The sequence below is a fragment of the Macrotis lagotis genome, chromosome 6 (assembly GCF_037893015.1).
Source record: "Macrotis lagotis isolate mMagLag1 chromosome 6, bilby.v1.9.chrom.fasta, whole genome shotgun sequence".
NCBI classification, from domain to species: Eukaryota; Metazoa; Chordata; class Mammalia; order Peramelemorphia; family Peramelidae; genus Macrotis; species Macrotis lagotis.
Window position 1 is genome coordinate 57,593,525 of NC_133663.1, and position 20,343 is coordinate 57,613,867.

The following is a 20,343-nucleotide window of genomic DNA, read 5'->3' on the forward strand; positions in this document are numbered from 1 at the left end:
GCGGGGGGGGGGGGGGGTGGGAATCAAGTGAGGTCTTTGTTTTTCTTTAATAGTTTCTCTTTTTCATTCCTAGTATCCTTGGCTGCCAGACATATGCTTGGTTCAGTGTGCGAGGGGGAACAAACAGAACAGTACCAACTGTATCATCTTTGAAATCAACAAATTTCTGATTGGCCTAGAGCTGGTGCAGGAGAGACAGCTACATCTGGAAACCAATGTCTTCAAGTTGGAAGATGATACCAACTGCTCCGTGTCCTCAATAGAAGAGGACTTCCTTACAGCATCTGAGCACTTAGAGGATGAGAGTGAGGTGGATGAATATAAAAACGGTAAAAGTCACCAAACAATACCATATTCACCCATTTTCACCTAACTAAATTAATGAACTTCAGTTAAATAATAAGGATCATTCAAAGATGTCTGATTTGTTTCCAAGGAACTCCTATAAGGATGGAGTTATAAACTTTGGAGGAAAAAGAAGTCCATCGTAAGTCTCTGAGCATGTCACTTTGATTTTCTGATGACATCAGATGCCAATAAAATTAATATAGCAGAATAATTTCTACTCCCACCATCTTCTTTCACTGGAATTAAATGGGATAGGTTAAGGGAAGTATGAGTTGGTATTGTTTATAAATTTAGTAGCAACTATAAAATGGTATGGGTGGTGAGACATTAGAAATTATTTATATAATGAACCACAAGCTTCGTTCTTTAGGAATCTACCAGAGAGAGTATCATGAAGCTTGTGGTTCATTATACAAATAATTTCTAATGTCCAGTTTATGTTGGATCTTGTGATAAAAACTATAGTATTACTTGGCTTTCCAGAATCAAACTTAGAAAATTTTTAAGACTAATGTTTGCTTCTCTCAAAGGACACCCAAAATGCTATTCTAATGGAAATTAGTCAGCCTACTGCCTCTAAACATTTTTTCATGCCCTTGAAACAAAAAATGACAGCTTGATATCCAATAGCTAATAATGACTCCATTTTCTTTTCTTTAGGTTATGAAAATGTAAATATCTCAGTCAATGTTTCAGAAAGTAAGAAGTCAAAGGGAGCTACACAAGGGGATCTGAATTGCAAAAAAGGCAAATTACGTTATGCTTTTGAAGAAAATTATATTTGCAAAGATAATGCCATTTCACATAAATCCTCAAGGTATCTGGAAGGAACACTGAGGAAAACAGCAGAAATTATTTTGCCAAGTACAGATCAACCAACCCAGCAACAGCAACAGAAAGGTGACATTTCTGGAGAAGAGGAGCTAGCCACAGGTGACTCTGCAGAAAGCTCTAAAGGTCAAGTGGAATATTCTCATGCCTTGCAGACTCCAAACAAGAGACATTCAGACGGAATGGTTAAGGAAGAACTAGCATCTGAATGTGACCCCATCTTAAAACATAATGGAAACACAGGGACTGAGAAGAGTCTGAAGAATGAAAAACAATCTCATCCTCTGCAAGATGAAGGCAGAACAGCTGGAGAATATGCAACAAATCTGGCAGAATCTGTCCTGCAAGATGCATTTATTAGGTTGTCCCAGTCTCAACCAGTATGTCCTATGAAAATAATGGCAAATGTCCCCAGTGAAAAAGCTGTGAGTTCAGAAGGCTGCACTACAGAAGACCTAGAGTTGCCTAGGTCATGGCAGAAACTTCCCAAAATAGTCATTGTACAGAGTCCAGACAGCGGTGAAGCTATATCTGACTGCCCTGGGGCAAATCCCTCCAGCCTCAGCCAATGGACACAATCTGATCCCTCAGTTGAAATCTCAGGTGAACTTCATGAAGAAAAATCCACCAGACCCCCCCAGAGTGCTCTTGAAGTAGCTTTAGCCTGTGCTGCTACTGTCATTGGAACTATTTCCAGTCCTCAAGCCACTGAAAGATTCAGATTAGAGCAAGAAACCTCAGTGATGAATGATCAAATGTTAGGTAATGAGGAGCTTCAAAGACAAACCACCCAAGTACTTCAAGATGCCACCAGCATGGAATATTCATTTCCATCAGCATTGTGTGGAATGACTCAGGTGGCTAGTGCTGTGGCTGTCTGTGCTCTTGGGGAAACCCAAGAAGATAAATATCCCATGACATCAAGTGGTCCCTTGTCTACAGCAGAGGCCTCAGCAGCAGTCACATTCCATGGCAGCCAAGCCATGGGCAGTGACATGGAGACCTTGGACAAGAGCATCGCAGAGGCCCTTCTCAAGGAGGCATCTGTGGTTCTGACTGAGCCTAATACCTACAGCAGCATTGGAAACCTCATGGAGTCGATGAATGGAAGGATTGCTGAAACCATTTCCAGATCTCAGATCTCTTGTTTAGACAAAATCCTTGGGGATGAAATAGCAGAGGATTTATCCAATGTGATCCTGAGATACTCACTTGAAGAAGCCAACCGGAAAAAGAAAATGACCCACTCTGAGGCCACTGGGGATCCAGAGAAGAATACTAAGGACCTCCTTATAGAAACTGTAAATGAACTGCTTTTCAATGTGATGTATTTCACTTTCAAGAAGATAGGCAATACTACACAGTTCAGTGAGCATCCCCCCATCTTTCCTAAGGAGAACAACAGATGGAGAGGAACAGAAATAGACCATCAGCTAACAGAGACCACAGCTAGTCAAACAGCCTCAAGAGCTCCTGACTGCTCCAATGGTAACACAATTTATAATTTGTACAGTGCTGATGCTGTCAAAGATCTTGTGGATGTCACCCATCCGAAGAGGGATAATAATTATAGTAGAGGAGTGCCCAGCATTTTTGAAAGCCCTGTATTTCAATCAGAACTACCTTTTAATAACAATGCCCATAATTCATTGGCTGTAAAAACATCTCCTAAAAAACGATGCCCCAAACAAACCACTGGTGATTACCCCAGAGCTCCTAATCAGAGGTTCAGTCATAAGAGGAATGGACTCCGATCCTTTTCAGATCCGTTACCAGGCAGTGGGATGCAAGAAGTATCGTATGCTGAATCTACCATCAACCCAGACACCCGAGAAAAGCGCAAGCATGACGGTTTCCTCAGTACCGAAGTTCAATTAGGGGACAACTTGATGCTTCCATCTCAATCCATGCTCCAAGTTAAACGTTCAACAGATAACTACTGTGTAATGGACTTTGCTGAAGAATTAGCAGAAACTGTTGTCTCCATGGCAACAGAAATAGCTGCAATCTGCCTGGATAATTCAAATGGAAAGCAACCCTGGTTCTGTGCTTGGAAAAGGGGAAATGAATATCTGATGACACCCAGCTTGGCCTGCCGAACCCTGAAAAGAAAGAAGGAAAGCCAGACCAATGGAAGTATTGTCAGGAAGCACAAACCCCCTCGGCTTAGTGAGATAAAACGAAAAACTGATGAGCACCCAGAACTCAAAGAGAGGCTTATGAACAGGGTGGTGGATGAGTCGGTGAACCTTGAGGATGTCCCAGACTCTGTCAGCATCTTTGCCAATGACGTTACTGCCAAGATTATGAACCTGACAGAGTTCTCCACAGCAGACGGAATCTGGCAAGCTCAAAATCATCCTCGAAACAGGTTCTTAGGTGAAAGGTTGAATCGTGTGAAGGCTTCTAGCTGTGAAAGCATCCCTGAAGAGGATTCAGATTCCCGAGGATTTGTAAGCAGTCTGAGTTTAATGAATACATTGAGTCAGCCAGTGAGCAGAGCCAGCTCTGTGTCCAAACAGTCCAGCTGTGAGAGCATTACAGATGAGTTCTCCAGGTTCATGGTGAATCAAATGGAAAATGAAGGGAGGGGATTTGATTTGCTCCTGGATTACTATGCTGGCAGGAATGCAAGTAGCATCCTCACTTCTGCTCTTCAGCAGGTGTCTCGAAAAAATGGACACCTGAGCGTGAAGCCCAGCTGTCCTTCTAAGCAATCCAGTACAGAAAGTATAACTGAAGAATTCTATAGGTATATGCTAAGGGATCTTGACAGAGAGAGCAAAGATAGCACATCCTCTAGCAGAAGCAGCCGAGACTGGGGCACCAGTTTGCTATCTCCTTCTCCACGGTCCCCATTTTGTTACAGACAGTTCTCTGTGCCAGAGAATAGATCTTCAGGTGCCAAACTAACAGTAAATGCTCCAGTTAAGGCAAACTCCCTGGATGGCTTTGCACAGAATGTCCAACAAGACTTCTTAAATGTTCAACCAGTAAGCAATGTGTCTTCATCAGGCCTTTGCAAGTCTGACTCTTGTTTATATCAAAGAGGGAGGACGGACCAGATCACAAGAATGTTAATTCAAGAGACATGGACAAACTCAATTCAAGCCCTTATGCAAAAAAATAAAATCATAGCAGATGAGACAGAAGCAACAGATGCTGATCCTGTTTCGGGAGGTTCTCCCTGTCACGTAAAACAGTTTGTTAACAGATTAGGTGCAAGCTTTGAGGAGAATGGAAACATTCTGCTGGTCGTTCATCAGGATTCCTCTGCTTGTACAACTAAAGACTCAGTAACAGAAGACAGACCTCTTCCCACTGAGGCTCCAGGCCAAGCAGCTCCTCCCATGGAACAAACACCAGCAGACTTTAAAAAAGAGCATTTCACAAGCCATGACATGGGTCTTGGGAGTCACCCGGGTCCACCCCCCTGCTTGAGGGAAGTTCCTTTGATTCAAATTGAAATGGAGCAAAGGGATGATCTTACTGAAGAATCAGCAGCCACCCTTTCCCAACATATCTGCACTGAAGAAGCAAAAGAAGATGACAAGAACAAAGAAAAGGACCCTGAAATGGACAGTGGCAGAAACACAGCCGCAAGCTCCATAACAAACAACAGGTAAGTAAAGAATGCTACATATACCATGTACGTGGATGAGCCTTTACAATAAACAGCATTTCATTATAAATGGTAAAGATGAGAGAAGATTCAATGAATTATCTGGTCTAAATTCTTTGCCTTTAGGCAGGTAACACCACCTCATAGATCAAGCAACATGAGAGATGATTATCAATTCCTACTTTCCTTATAGATTTACCACCTATTCAGATGAGTATGAAATATGAACTCTTCAATATTCTTGTTTTTTCCCTAAAACTAAAGTCTTTTTAAAAAAAAGAAATGGCACAAATGTCCTTTTAAGTACATAGGAAATAGAATACTCATTTCAAGTTTTTTAAAAAACATCATAAAGTTCTTCTTTAAAGACTTCAGAATCAAATAATTCAAATGTTATCTAATCAAAAATCTTACTTAAGACAAAATTTTGCCTTTCTACATCATCTCTAAACAATTTGAGTACTAGCCAAAATAAGAAAAGTCACTACTTCATATAACAGTTCTGGACATACTAAAATCTGACTCTAACTTCCATCTACTGTTCCTATTTCTGCCCTTTGTCAATGTCCCTCTAAAAATCCTATACCCAGAACTGAACATAAGCAAATGAGATTTGATAAAGAGGATACTAAGACTCAATTATTCTATCAATGTAGCCTAAGGGAACATTAGCAGTCTAGTTTTGTCATGTTGTAGTTTTGGATAATTCACTGCTTAAAAAGAAGAGAATACTTTTACTTTGCATAAAAACGACTTTAAAACTGTAGGTCCCAATGGACAGGTTGAAAAGAGACTAAATCAAATTTTACCATTCTTGAAAAGGTCATTCATGGACCTCCCCATACCCACTTCTACGGGAAGAGCAATCCAACATTTAATAGCAATGAACCCCAATCCACTAAAGAAGTAGAGGAATGGCAGGGGGGTAGGGGAAAATGGGAGAAACATAGAATGTTTTCTATTTTTCTAACTGTTCTCATGTTCTTACAACCAGATTTCTTTCCTACTTGGTTTCTCTTTGTTTTATGTGGGAACTCTTTTATTTCTCTTTTACTTATGAATAAACTGGAGTACCCAAGGATACAAAATTAATAAGTGGCAGAGGAAGATTTTGAACCTAAGTCCAGAAATATTAACAGCTATTATTCCATTCCACTTCTGTGTCTGGAAAAGGCATAACTATATGGTTCATCTGAAACAAAACGATGTTTTGTTATCTCGGTGACTTAAGAGTTGAAAGTCTGATTTATTAAAAGAATTGGAAAAATTTTGAGAGATAGGCATGGTTTCACACTTGCAAGTGGATGACTTCTTTGACAGGATGAAGGAAAGCCATTCTCTATTATCAAAAAAAAAAGGCAGAACTACAGCTATGTAGGTAGATGTGTCTAGTGTGGTGACAAGAAGAATTAAAAAAGGAAAGGAAGATTCAGGAAACATTTTATAGGTAAAAAAGAAAGAAGGAAGAGTCAAAGAAAATCTCAAGCTTCCTAGTCTGAGAGAAAAAAGAATGGCAGTGCCCAACATAGAAATTGGGTGAGGTTGGGATCAGGAGCAGATATGAGCTTAAATTTTGACTTTTGCATATTGAAATGTAGGGTGAAAATGTTATACAGAGACCTGGGATCACAGCTTATGTCAAATATTAATTTCAAAGTTGTCCACTTGGAGGTTATAAATGAAATCATGACAATGTATTAAACCTTCAACAACAGCAGAAGTAGCAAGGGCAGCAGAAATAATATTGAACCTGCAGTAAGAAAACCCAGATAAATGTGCAATCCCTGGCAAACTACTCTGAACTTGTAGCTTTATCAGTAAAATGATTGACTTGGAATAAATACTTCCTTCCAGGTCTTACATTCTCTGATTCTGGAATATCATGCAAATATTCAAATCAGTAGCCATTACTAAATACCTACTGCATAAGAGACACTATACTAGTGCTAAGAATGCAAAGATGAAAAGGGAACTGTTACTGCCCTCTAGGAGTTTATGTAGTACAGAAATGGGAGAGGACACAAAGGAAAGTGAAGGCTAAGAATGGAGTTCTAGGAATAGTCAAGGTTAGAGTTGAAAACAGAAAAAACTAGGAAAAAAGAAAAAGAACTAATAGGATTATAATATAGCTAGAAAATGAAAAGAAGGTAAGAATGGAGCAATTTGGATTTCCATTGTTTAATTTTGAAAGACTGGTAAACTTTATCAAAACACTGCAGAATTAGAAATCGATGAAAACAGAAAAAAAAGACATTGATTTGGCAAGACGGAGGTAAGTGGTGATTGGCTTGAACCAGTCTGATGGCTAAGTGGAAAGGGAGAGACCTCAATAGGAAATATATAGACTGCATAGAAGGAAGAAATAACAAGTTTGGACAATGGATGGCCTGCATATGTGGAAAGAGAAGAGAATGGTAATGAGGTTATGAGACTGGATGACTAGGAGAATGATGTTCTTCTCAATATTAATTGAGAAATTTGGAAAAATGGAGGTTTAAGAAGAAACACACTTCTGTTTAAGATAAGATGAACCTAAGAATCCTACCCAAGATCCATTTGGAGATGACCAAAACATGTTAGGAAATGCCAACCTGGAACACAAGAGACAAGGGTTGTATATATAGATCTGGCAAATCATCAGAATAGATAACCATTGAATTCTTGGGAACAGACGAGATCATCAAATGAGGTGGTAGATTGTGAGATAATAAAGTAGACATTCTTGACCTACAGACCATGGATAGACTCCTCCACAGATAGAATTTAGGATTTCCATGAACTTGGATGGGGAAAAAATTAATTCATTTTTACTAACACTTAAGTGAAATTTAGCATTTCCTTCACTTATGAATTTAAAAAAAATCACTATTTTGAAAAGGGGTTCATAAAAGATTGAAAACTCCTGGTACAGATGTAGAGCATATTAATAGGGGGAAAGACAAATCCATATAAATAAACAAAACCTCAAATATTCATTAGAGTAAAGGAAGTAAAATCAGAACTTAATTGTTCATCTTCTCCTTAACTTTTTCATGTCTTTCCCCTGGAGCTTACTGTCCACACTTTTGCTTTAATGTGGTTTATCCTTCTCACAAAGACAGAAATACAAAAAGTGCCTTCTCACAGGGAAGTGGATGTTCCAGGTGTGCTAAATGAACAATATTATAGGCCAGAAGGTTTTTAATGCACAATTTTCTCTTTAAGAAGTTATAGTGATGGGGCAGCTAGGTGGCATAGTGGATAAAGCACTGGCCTTGGAGTCAGGAGTACCTGGATTCAAATCCAGTCTTAGACACTTAATAATTACCTAGCTGTGTGACCTTGGGCAAGCCACTTAACCCCATCGTCTTGCAAAAACTTAAAAAAAAAAAGAAGTTATAGTGAGGGGTGGCTAGGTGGTGCAGTGGATAAAGCACCAGCCCTGGAGTCAGGAGTACCTGGGTTCAAATCTGGTCTCAGATACTTAATAATTACCTAGCTGTATGGCCTTTGGCAAGCCACTTAACCCCATTTGCCTTGCAAAAACCTAAAAGAAAAAGTTATAGTGAACTAAATAGTAGTTTTATTAGAGTAGGAAAATTCCCAGGATTTTCAAGGGCAAAGGATCATCCATATCCTATAAACAAAGTGTTGGGGCAGAATATTGCATGTCAAAATTGAAGTTGGCTACAAAATACAAAATAAATTTCACTTAAGACAGAGAAGTCAGATGAGATTGGCACTTAACTAAGTCTGTCATTGCACAATTTTACATAAAAGGGAGATGTTTATTTCCTTCTCTGTATAGATAAATATATTGTAAAATTTACCTTATTCTTAATGAAAATTGCAAAATGAAGTCAAAACAAATTGCAGTATGTTACCTCTAGAATAAGAGCAGCTGCTGAGAATCATTGGCTTGGAACAAAACAGGAAAGGGTGATAGGAGTTTTGCCTCAGGGCACTGACATTTAGAAGATATTTGATACAACTGAATAGCACCTAAATTTGCAAGAATAATAAATTAAAATAGGATGTAAATGTACCAGAAGTTTTTAAACACAGAGTAGCCCAGAAGAGCTCCTCCTCAGTCTGCTCCCTTTCTTCTGCCTACCCAGCAATGGTTTGGGAGTCTTCCCCTCACCAAAAGGAACATTTTAAAGAATTTTTTTTGCTCCTTACCCCAGGTCCTAAAATGTATAGCTGTTTGTTGAAAAGTTGACCCCTCAAGTAGCATCTTTAATAAGGCTTAGGACTGTTTATTCTTTATTTAGCCCAAGAATTCTTACTAAAAGTTTAGATGAAGTATATGGGATGATAAAGCCTAGTGCCAATTTTTTTCATCATAGTTTATGAACTCTAGTGCTATGGATCAACCAGTAAATGTTCATGGGTATGATACAGATATAATATAACTGCCCTCAAGGAGCTCATTACCTAATTAGAAAGATAAGACTAATACAGGGGAAAGCTTTATAAAGTACCAAAGTGATAAAGTATGTGATCCAGATTGAAAAGGGCAGAATTTGCAATGTGTCAACTCATAAAATGCTCTTGGGTTTTATGGAAACTTCAAGTTGGAATGAGTTGTCTCAGCAACATCTTGTGTTTTACAGTGCTGACCTTAATACTGAAAATACTCCTGACTCTGAAATTTCTGTGGAAATCCAAGCCCCCAAGGAGTCTCTGAACCCTCAGAACAGCAGTAGCAGTGATGAGAGCATGGGCAGCTGGTCCCAGTTGGTCAACGATGAAGACAACCCTGATGACACAAGTAGCTATTTGCAGCTCAGTGAGAGATCCATGAGGTATCTTCTTTTTAGTTTAGTACCTTGGGAAACATGAATTTATGGCAAATTCTACAAACAGCATTTTCCTCGTGAGTGTTCGTGTATATTTGAATATGTACGAGATTGCTTGATGAACATCTAATATAAAGATCAAAAATAAATTTCCTCCAGGCTCTATACAAGGAAGAAGAGTTTAGCCTTTGTGATATATTCTAAGATATCTTAACATCTTGTCATGTCCTCATAGCCTATGCCAAGTCCGAGGGTTGCCTGTGCTCCCTGGTGGAGAGTTATAGCCCAGTTTGCTGGATGTCAAACACTATGAATTATGCCCCAATCATTCTCAGATTAGGGGGTGCTGTGGATAAAAAAACCATGGGGTCTGGAGTCAGGAAGAGTCATTTTCCTGAGTTCAAATCTGGTCTCAGACACTTATTAGCTATGTGACCCTGAACAAGTCACCTTACCCTATTTGCCTCAGTTTCCTCAACTGTAAAATGAGTTAGAGAAGGAAATGGCAAACCACTCCAATTTCTTTGCCAAAACAAACTAACAGCTCAAATGGAATCACAAAGGGTCATACATGACTGAAACAACTGAACAACAACAACATTTATCAGGACACAATTCTCAGTGCTTGGTAGCCACCTAACTATAATTCTCATGTATACACACACACACACACACACACACACACACACACACACACAAACATAAACAGATGTGGGTGTTTATACATATTAGGAGAGAGAGAGAGAGAGAGAGAGATTGATTCTGATTTTAATCCCTTAATACCTTAATTTTTCTGATAATGATCCCTTAATCCATTACATTTCAGAGGTAACAACACAAGCTGGACTTACATGAGGCAAGTGCTTCCTGGATGTACTGTGTATAATGGTATATTATTTGACCTAGTTTCCCCCGCCCCACCCTTCCTTGAGTATCATTGGGACAGAAAAACTAGAGAAGGTGTTAAAGATGAAACTTTGAAGGAAATCCAGGGCTTTACTATACAAAACACTCCTCTGCAAGATGGAAAGAAGAAAATGAGCAAGTTTTCTAACTGAAACATTCTCACCCACAACTTCACAATCTGCCTCCAGATTTTTTGGCTATCCTACAGACAAAGCACAGGCTTTCTTAGAAGACTAGCTAGAAATTTTAACTCAAAGATATTTAATTTGGGTCACTTAGTTTGTTCATACATAGAATGACAAGCTTCCCAAATATTATATATACATATATATATATATATATATACATATATGTATGTATGTATAGTGCCTAAACTTCAAAACTTTAGAAGGAAATGGTTATAATCATAAGGCTGACAAGAGGACAAGAGTGACTGAGCAGTTGAGGTAATGGCCTTGGTAGAAAGGAGATGGCAGTTATCTTAATGGGCAGGTTTTGTTTTGAATTTCACCTGAGAATCCTCCCAATCCAAGAAGTTAGTATTAAGGTGGTACCTTAACTCCAGAGAGGAACAATTTCCATAGTTGGTACCTTAATGACCATCAAGGTCATTCAACAACTTCTCATATATGGCAACTGCCCTTTGAAGACAATACTTGCAAGAGGTATCCTTAGAAAATGAGGAAGCTCAGAGAGTATAATGAAACTGCATTGATTCCATTTCACAAGTACAGACAAAGCTTTAAAAGTTTGGCTCAAATATACTGTTTTTCAATATATGCTGGGCTCATAGATACACCATATGGTGATTGTGTAACTTCTGCAGATTATGCATTATCTACTACCTCCTTCTCCAAGGCATACAAGGTGACGGGTAATAAAGAATCTGTACCACCTTGATATTACCAGTTCCTCCTTCAATGTTGTGACTTCTTATGAAAACAATGGACCAGGTGTTTATCCTTTGAAATTTCCCATGGAAAAATCCCCAGCAAATTGCAAAAGGTGAATATTTGATGACCTGTCTTCTTTGGGAATTCAGATCATAGATTCCTATGTCCTCAGAAGGTCACTGCGGTTCACTACCACTGCAAATGTTCAAATATTTCTCTCATGCATCATTTTCAGTGGTATCCGAATCTCTACAAGTGTATCCAAGATACTCTAGCTGCTTATTGATAAGAGTTTCTAATACACACACACACACACACACACACACACACACTTAATACCCATAATTTTTATTTCCCTATGCTTAAAGCTCTAGGCTTACAAGCTTGATTTTTTTCTTAATTGTGGACATACATATCTGAGGGAAGCAAAAATCAGAGCAGAAATCCTCCCCTTGTTATCAGGAAAGCGTTCTCAGAGGGTACCAAATTAAAATGTTGGCAATGTGGCCAAAGGGTGAAAATTGGCATTAATATTTAAATTTTTGCTTTGTCAGCAATGGCAACAGTAGTACCACTAGCAGTCTTGGCATTATGGATCTGGAAATTTATCAGGAAAACATGCCCTCTTCTCCCATGATTAAGTAAGTAGCTTTGAAAATGATGTTGAGAAACACTATTTTAATTTCATCTGAAAACCCATTTTATCATCCAAGATGCACCCAACAATGGATTTGAACTTGTCCTCACTGCTATTCTGACCACATTCTTTGTTAATAGGAAATTGTGTTTAAGACTTCCCATTTGGGGATCATGAATATAAGGTTAGAATTTGGTCCTCCATCACCACCTGCTTCCTGGAAACATAGCTTAAAAAGGGGTTTCATATACCTAGTTTACAATATAAATGTTTTAGATGAATGTAATTGGTACTGAGATTTCTCTTCATTCTCTCTAGTGTTGCACATAGAGCAAAAGTTCATATAGATTGGACCAAATCAATGTTCTTCACCAGAATTTGGCTTTCCCTTTATTGCTTCAGGCATATCTCTCCCAAGCTTGTCTCTCAATGCCAGTCTGTTGCCATGTAAGGAGATGTGTGAGTACCCACCAAATGATTCTGCTATATCAAAACATAGGAATACTTGAACTTATATGCAGCAGGATGTGGTAGGATAAAGGAATATTTAGAAACACGATGAAAGAAACAGCAGGACAACATGGATCAGGATGCCTCCCAAACCTTCAGTCCTCCTATCAAGTGAAATAAAGGACATCTATTATTAGTTGGCTCTGTATCCTTTTACTATTTCAAGAAAAAATGAAGAGTAGAAGAAAAGTATAATCGCTTTATGACATTTCCTCAGTCCCCATTTGAAGTTAAAATGTATTTAGAGTCAATCTTAAATTTTTAGCAATTCAAATTTGTCATTTAAACTTCTTTCCCCTGCTTCCTCTTAGACATCAAATAGAAATACAGATTGATACCTGATTATATGTTTGATCTTTTGTCAGGAAGTAGAGCTTGGAAAAGTTCCCTTGATCTCAATTTAACTCTTCTCTTGTGCAAACATTCCTTTACCTTCTTTTTCTCTTTTTGCCCAACACAATAGACCCAGAATCTTAAATCTTGTATCCTGGGAATGTAGAGATCACCAAGGTAGCTGGAATCTCCAGTAGAATCATACTATATTCTTTTTCCATGTAAGAGCATTTGCAAAGAGGCATTGATGTTAGGGAACATTACTCTTCTTTAAACAGTTGGGCATTAATCAAAGGACAAGATACCTGTCAGTCCCAGGTTCCTTCACTTTTACTTCCTTCACTTTTCCAAAGAATGGAAATGGATCTTATCAACCAAAGTCTATTAGTTAACTAGAAAATAGGGAAATGTTCTTTAATCAATAAGAATTACATTTCCCTAAAAGCCTTTGATCTTCTTAAGCCAAAAAGAGGTAAAGGATTACCCTAAACACCATGAAAATGTCATTCACTTAAACCTGTAAGCATTTTCAAAGCCTCTGCTATGTGACAGATTCTGTAAAAGGCAAAAGATTATCAGCCTGATAAATGCCACTAATTTTTGTAATTTAGATTCTATAGTTCTTTGATTCCTTTCACTTATTTTAGATAAAAGTAGTATATAAAAAAGGAAGAAATGTTTTACAAATTGCAGTGTAAGTTTCTTTTCGTTCCATATAATGGAAGAAGCAGATTATGCTAAGGCAACGTATGTACCGTTTGATGTTTGGTCTTTGAAAATGAGTTACCTAAACAAAAAGGCTCAATCACAGAAGACAGGAAAAATAATCTACAAAAGTTCAACTCAGAATTCTCTCTTCTGTAGAGTATTTGTGAAGAGTAGAGAGGAAAAAATAAAACAGAAAAGTGCACTTCTTGGGGTAACATGCCCTGGTATATAAGGTCATGTTTTTCTTGACTTTATTTTTCTCCATGAGGTATAAAGTCTGATAATAGCCAGTAGTTATCCTTGCTATAACTAGGGCAGCTTTCCTTAACCAAAAAAATTCGGTCAAATTGAGGAGTAGGTAACTTCTCAATCTTCTCAGTAATTACTGTTTTGTGATAACAATACAAATTCACATTTCTATAGTTGTTTGCACTATACTTTCCTCAAGGCAACCCTGGAAAGTTGATAGGGTGAATTTCATTGTCACCATTTTACAGCTGAGACAGAGAAGAAAGAAGTGAGAAAGCTAAGATTCCAAAACTAGTAAGTGCCAGAGCCAGTTTCCAAGGTCTGGCCTCTTTCCATTATTGCATTCCGCTTCCCACAGAATTACAGAATTTAGATTGAAAAGGACCTCAACAAAAAAAATGGCAAAAGGAACCCTATCATCTCATCTTCCATTGGCTATGTCATTATTCCTATATGTTATCAACTATTTGTTATTGTTATTGTTTTTCCCCTAAAGTGAACTAGTCGAAGAAAAGGAATGCCTTAAAGAACCATCAGAAAACATAGAGGGTAAGACAAGATGCCATAATTTCACACAAAATTGGCTGTATTTTTTTGTCACTGAAAATCTGGTAAATCTATGCTTGTGTCTATACTCAGAATGTACTTCTAAACTGTCTGTGGGAACAGCCAGCTGCCAAAGGAATCTCTTGGTGATAAACTTTGATCTGGAGCCAGAGTGCCCTGATGCAGAACTTCGTGCCACGCTGCAATGGATAGCAGCCTCAGAACTTGGAATTTCCACTATCTACTTTAAGAAATCTCAGGAAAACAGAATTGAAAAGGTATTTTTCCAGATTTTTGGATAAGCTTCCCCAAAAAGTTGGGTTTTAATAAACTAGAAGTACAGCAGAAGCTCGGTAAATATCATACAGTGTTATGGCCATGGATATTTTAATACAGAATATAAAGGCAAATATACAAAATATAAATATAATATATATATATATATATATATATATATATATATATACAGAATATAAAGCCAAAATGTTTTACAACTTGTTATATCTATTCCATTTAACGAAGGAGAAATATGAGGTTTCCCAGAAATGAAGAGTGGTAGGGATCTTTATCTTTACATTCTGAGGCTCTCAAATATAGCTAAGTGCAAAATCTTTAATAAACTGAGTTGGTTTACCCAGCTAATTATAAGATTACCTAGCTAATTAGCAATAGAGCTGAAATCTGAATGCAAGTTTTCTGAATCTAAATTCAATGTTAATTCAACAAACCATCCTAATTCCTTCATGTGGGAAACCTTCTATGTCTATGGTAGAATATTTGTCTCTGGAAGGACAATAGATTTTATTTTATTCGTTGATCCTAAAATTGACCTATTCTAAAAAATCTCCATAAGTTATAGTCTCTTTAAGTCTAGTATCTGGCACAGACCCAGTAATTAATAAATACTTATTATATTGATTTTAATTCTTCTGCTCCTAAGTACTATATTCCCCATCATGTCATAGAAGATGTCTTGAACTCTTTCATTATGGGACACAAAAATTTATAAGAGACTCCAACATCCCATGATATAAGGGACATGATTCAATTGTTCTGTGAAATGATTAAAAGTCTGAGAATCTCTTGTAATAAATGTGTTTATCTTAGGAACAACACTCAAATTCACAAAGGGTTGTTTAAAATTCACAGTCAAGGAGAGCCATATATCAGGGACGGCTTTCATAGGATCTCAGATTTGTTGTCTCTCCTTAATAGAAGATCACAAAGCTGGGAAATGCATCCTAAACCAGAAGAATCTGAAACTTTATTTCCCCATGTTGTAAACCAAGACCTTGCATTGTTAAGATAATCTATATGATACAGAGAGAAAGGTTTGCCTCACAATATCCTACATATCAAATGTACTGATGAGTTTTAAAATGCATCAAGATTATTAACATTATTTTATAGAAAAACCCAACTCACACATAAATAAATGCAGTCTAACTTCTAAGAGATCCCAAAAAGGAAAAAAATTCTTTAGTAGGTAATTGCTAACATTCAAATACATGCTGCAAAAATTAAACACTGTTTCTCCCACCTCCACTCCCTACTCTCTTCCACCATCTGTCTTAACTTTAATCGTTTAACTGTTTCTATACTATTACTAGCTTAAGATGGGATTATATATATATATATATATATATATATATATGTATATGTATATGTATATGTATATGTATATATACATATATTATATAATTATATATAAGACAAAATAAGAGTTATCTTCCTCATGTTTAGTGTCTCTTTAACCCCATGATTCCCTTGATCTTTTCCACAGTGCTCCCAAACCCCAAGATTTCTTCAATCGCCCTTTTAGTACCCCATGTTTCACACTTTTCATGCTCTTTTCATTCTAACACCTTATGTCTTCTGCATTTCAAACCCCTTGGGATGAAATCTCTGATTTCACAGGGACAGATAATTGGCCAGTGAATTGTCTCCAAACTCTACCACCTCAGCACCTGTCTTCCTGGAGAAGGATAAATCAGTCTAAGAACCAACTTGAGAGAACTGAACACATGTACAATAAGACTGTATGTTCATCCCTCCCCCTGGGTCACTTATCTGAAGAACAAATATTAACAAGCTGGATGTTTGTTTTTTCAAGCTCCATTTCCCTAACTAGACCATGAGCAAAGCTATAACAGCAGCAAGAAGTATAAATCTCATCACCTTGTTTTTTTTTAAAAAAAAAAAGCACAGCTCCAATTATGACAATTCTTTAAATGACAAAATGGAAAACTCAAATTGAGACTATGTTTCATATATTCGTTCATCACCCCAACAAAAGCAATTGTGCCTTTAATAACTCAGATAAATATCTTATTATTTATTCACTTAGGACTATCTCTCCAAATTATCTTACTCCTAAACATGTCAAGGACTGAAACCGTCATCTTTTGGAGGTCCTCAGAGTCTTCCAAGAAAAAAAAATACACATTAAAATATAGAACCAGGAAGAGATCTCTGAGATCAAAAAGATAAAATCAATTGCCTAAGATAATACAGATAGAAAGTTCTTTAGCTAGGATTTGAATCCAGGTATTGTAACTCAAAGTTCATCAATCTTTCCATTACACAGTGAGCTTCATAGATATTGGTGGTTCAAAAAACATTAACCATTCCTTATGTTGCAAGAGCTGTAACATTTAAATCAAACAAAATGCCCAAATAAGAGTGTTCTTGGCATCCTTCATCATTCAAGCAGTGCATTTTAGGGCCTCATTAATTCTGATTGCTTTTTAATTACGAGGGTTATTAAATGGACATTGTCAGTTATCAAGGGAGGGAAAGGAGAATATTATCACTTGCTTCCCCAGATGTTACAGAAAGGTGACAGCTCCTCATTAGTTCCTCATCAGCTCTGATAAGGTGGCAGAAATTTCTAAGTCAAAGTGAGGAAAGGTCATTTTCATGTAACTAACTTCCATTAACTTCCATTCTCAATGTCTTCTATCTTGACTTTTAACTCCCTATCAACCATTTTTGTTCTATCTTTTCCCAACCTAAGAATCATTCTACTTGGCAAGAAAAACAAATAAGAATTGAGTAGATAAGGGGGTCATTGATTTAGAGGTGAAAATTATATAAGAGATCATCTAGTCCCAAGTGATTTGTCTTAGTTTAGATGACTAGTAATCACTAGAAGTGGCATCTGAACTCAGGTCCCAAGGGTGATGCAGGTCATGGATCAAGATGCTCTTACTACAAATGTAGTTCAGCATTTCCACCATTGTCCATTACCATCATGCCATCCAGACCAAACATTAATCTTCTTTCTGTTCCAAATTGCTTTAAAATAAAACAAAGCAACAAAGAACTTTCTCCTTTGCTGTTGTTTTTTGTTTGTTTTTTGAGCATTCCTTACTGGCCTGAAAAACTCTGAATAAAAGAGAATTTTCTTTTTTATTTATCTTCTAGTATCTTCTTTTGCTTCCATCTTTTATTTGTTCCTTCTGTTCATTTAAGGTTGTCAATGAGTTTCCCTGTAAATCCTTCTTAATCCCTAGTCTAGACAAAATCCCCTTTTTTCTGTTATATTTGCTTCTGTTTGTACTTTCAGCTTCCAGAATGACTTCCCATCATGCCATAGGGTCCTACTTCTCTTACACAAGAAAGGAAATAGAGATATCAAGTTAAAAGAAGTTGAATATTAAACTTTAATTAGGTAATAAGAAAAGACTCATTTCAATTAATATTTTACCAAACATGACTTTTTTGAGAATATTTATGGGAATATTTCTGAAATAAAGTTATTATCCCACACCCTCTCTCCATCTATTGTTATCTTAACTACTGAAAGAGCAGTTATCAATATTTTCACTAGTTTCTGAAAACAGTTGATCCTACTGATGAAATGCACCAAGAAGAATAGAGCTTGTTCTATATATAAAACACTATTCTTCTTTCATGGGTATTAATTATCTCCAAGATCTGCTTGATAAAATATTTGCTCTTAAGGATTTAGATGCTGCTACATATGGAGATAACTGATTAGTTATTGACTGTGACATTGAAGGACAGGAAAAGCAGAGAAAAGATAAGGGTAGGTGCCTGCCAGCCAAAGCTCATTATTAAAATGTCAAAGCATGGCAATGGGCAAATGTCATGAAAGACTTGAAGGTAAGTGCTCAATAAGGCAACAACGTCCTTGACCTTCAAATCCAGAATTCTCACAAGCACTCACACCAACTTCATTTTTACAAAATAAATCAGAAAACCTTTGTGTTTATCAGCTTGCAGGTGTTTCAAGGTTAGAGCTGTCCAAAATTAACCACTATAGACTACTGAGCTCATTATTTTTAGGTGTATGCTAACACAGCCTTGCAATCTGCCATGTCAGGAAATCAACTTGAATTTAGGAAACTTGGGAGGCATTCAGAGGCCAAGTCTTCATCCAAAAGAGATGAAGAGCAAGAGAATGAGAGCAACAATATTTCAAATACACATAGTATTTAAACATTTGCAAAATGCATTCTATATAACCCTGTTGTAAGCAAAGATTTTTCTTTTAAATACTTGTCTTGTAAAATTTGAAAAAATAATCTTTCAAATCATAAAGGCACCAGAAGTACCTAGTGATCAAAAAGTCACACTATTTACTTGGTATCTCTTAACCTTCAGTTTTTCTGTACATCACCTGAATTGGAATCCTCATTTTCTGCAAGGTCTCTTCAATTCATGTTGGTGTCAGTCTTTCTTTTTTCCTTTTAAGGTAACTTCTCTCACTTCTTTGGGTTTGGATTCTGACTTTTGAAGTGGTAGCAGATGAAGAAGATAACTGTTGATCTCCTCTGTGTTTCATTCTTAACTTTAATCTTATCCCCTTAGCATCTTCTTCACCCTGAGATCTATTTTCTGTTCATACGTTTGTCCTGTATTATTATCCCCATTTTATAGATGAGTGAACTGAAGCTCAGAGATGTAAATGATTTGCCCTTGATGGCAAGACAAAGACTTGAATCCAAGTCTCCTGACTCCAGATTCAGTGATCTATTACATTGAGTAGCTTCATCAGTCAATATCAAATCATTTGGAATACTGAACTCTAATAGGAATTGCTGCAGTAACATTTCCATATTTCTGTGCTGCCAGCATAACCCTATTTTCATAGAAATCCATCAGAACCAGGTACCCATCAGTGGGATTCCTAAATAGTGATACATGGAAGACAACCATCTACTAACTCCAGAAAATACCTAGCAATCCATGTAATTTAATGCAGAGATACAAGTTGGGGCAAGTTCTCTGGAGCCCATGTTTTTCCCCACCTTTAGTCTTCATCTGTACCTCCCATTGCTTGCAAGGATGTAATGGTCCAAAGGAAGGAGACAGGAAGGAACTGGTTTCCTTGTTATACTAAATAGAAGACAGATGGATGGATGGATGTATAGATAGATGGATAGATAGATAGATAGATAGATAGATAGATAGATAGATAGATGATAGATAGATAGATGATAGATAGATAGATGGATGGACAGGTGAAATAATTGAAATAAATAAGATAGATGATAGATAGATAGATAAATGATAGATAGATGATAGATGAAAGGATAGAAATAAACAAGGAAATGAATGAATGAATGAATAAACAATTGAACAGATAGATCAATAGATGATGGAGCTACACATACTTACCCTATAACCCCACTGGCATTCCAAGACATGTCACCAAAACAAAGAATGTAATAATTCATCTTCTTTAGGCTACCATAAAGTTGCAGAATTCTCTGTCTCTGTCATGGCAAAAGTGAATTACAACTCAACCAAGTAAAGAATCCAAGTTAATTCAACAACTTTCTCATTGTAATCACAGCTCTCTTTTGAAGTTAATTCTAGTGTATGGAAAAGAGAAATAATCCAAAAGGTAGATAAGAATAAACCAATGACTGCATCTGTTGTCATGCAATGCTTTCATAAGTCAAAGAAGATTCAATAAGCAATTGAACCTAATGATCTGTTTTCACTGCA

At 37.0% G+C, this 20,343-nt stretch overlaps 1 protein-coding gene across 6 annotated transcripts in view; it reads left to right on the forward strand.

Annotated features, from left to right (window-relative positions):
• Positions 1-20,343, forward strand: part of SPHKAP (SPHK1 interactor, AKAP domain containing) — a 154,527-nt gene that overhangs the window by 132,213 nt on the left and 1,971 nt on the right. For 3 of the 6 annotated variants that reach the window (XM_074191213.1, XM_074191212.1, XM_074191211.1), the window contains 6 exons: positions 74-329; positions 1,009-4,801; positions 9,397-9,588; positions 11,936-12,022; positions 14,315-14,367; positions 14,458-14,642. In XM_074191213.1, coding sequence (XP_074047314.1) covers positions 74-329; positions 1,009-4,801; positions 9,397-9,588; positions 11,936-12,022; positions 14,315-14,367; positions 14,458-14,642 — 4,566 coding nt within the window. The other 3 variants (XM_074191215.1, XM_074191214.1, XM_074191217.1) reach the window with 3 other exon arrangements.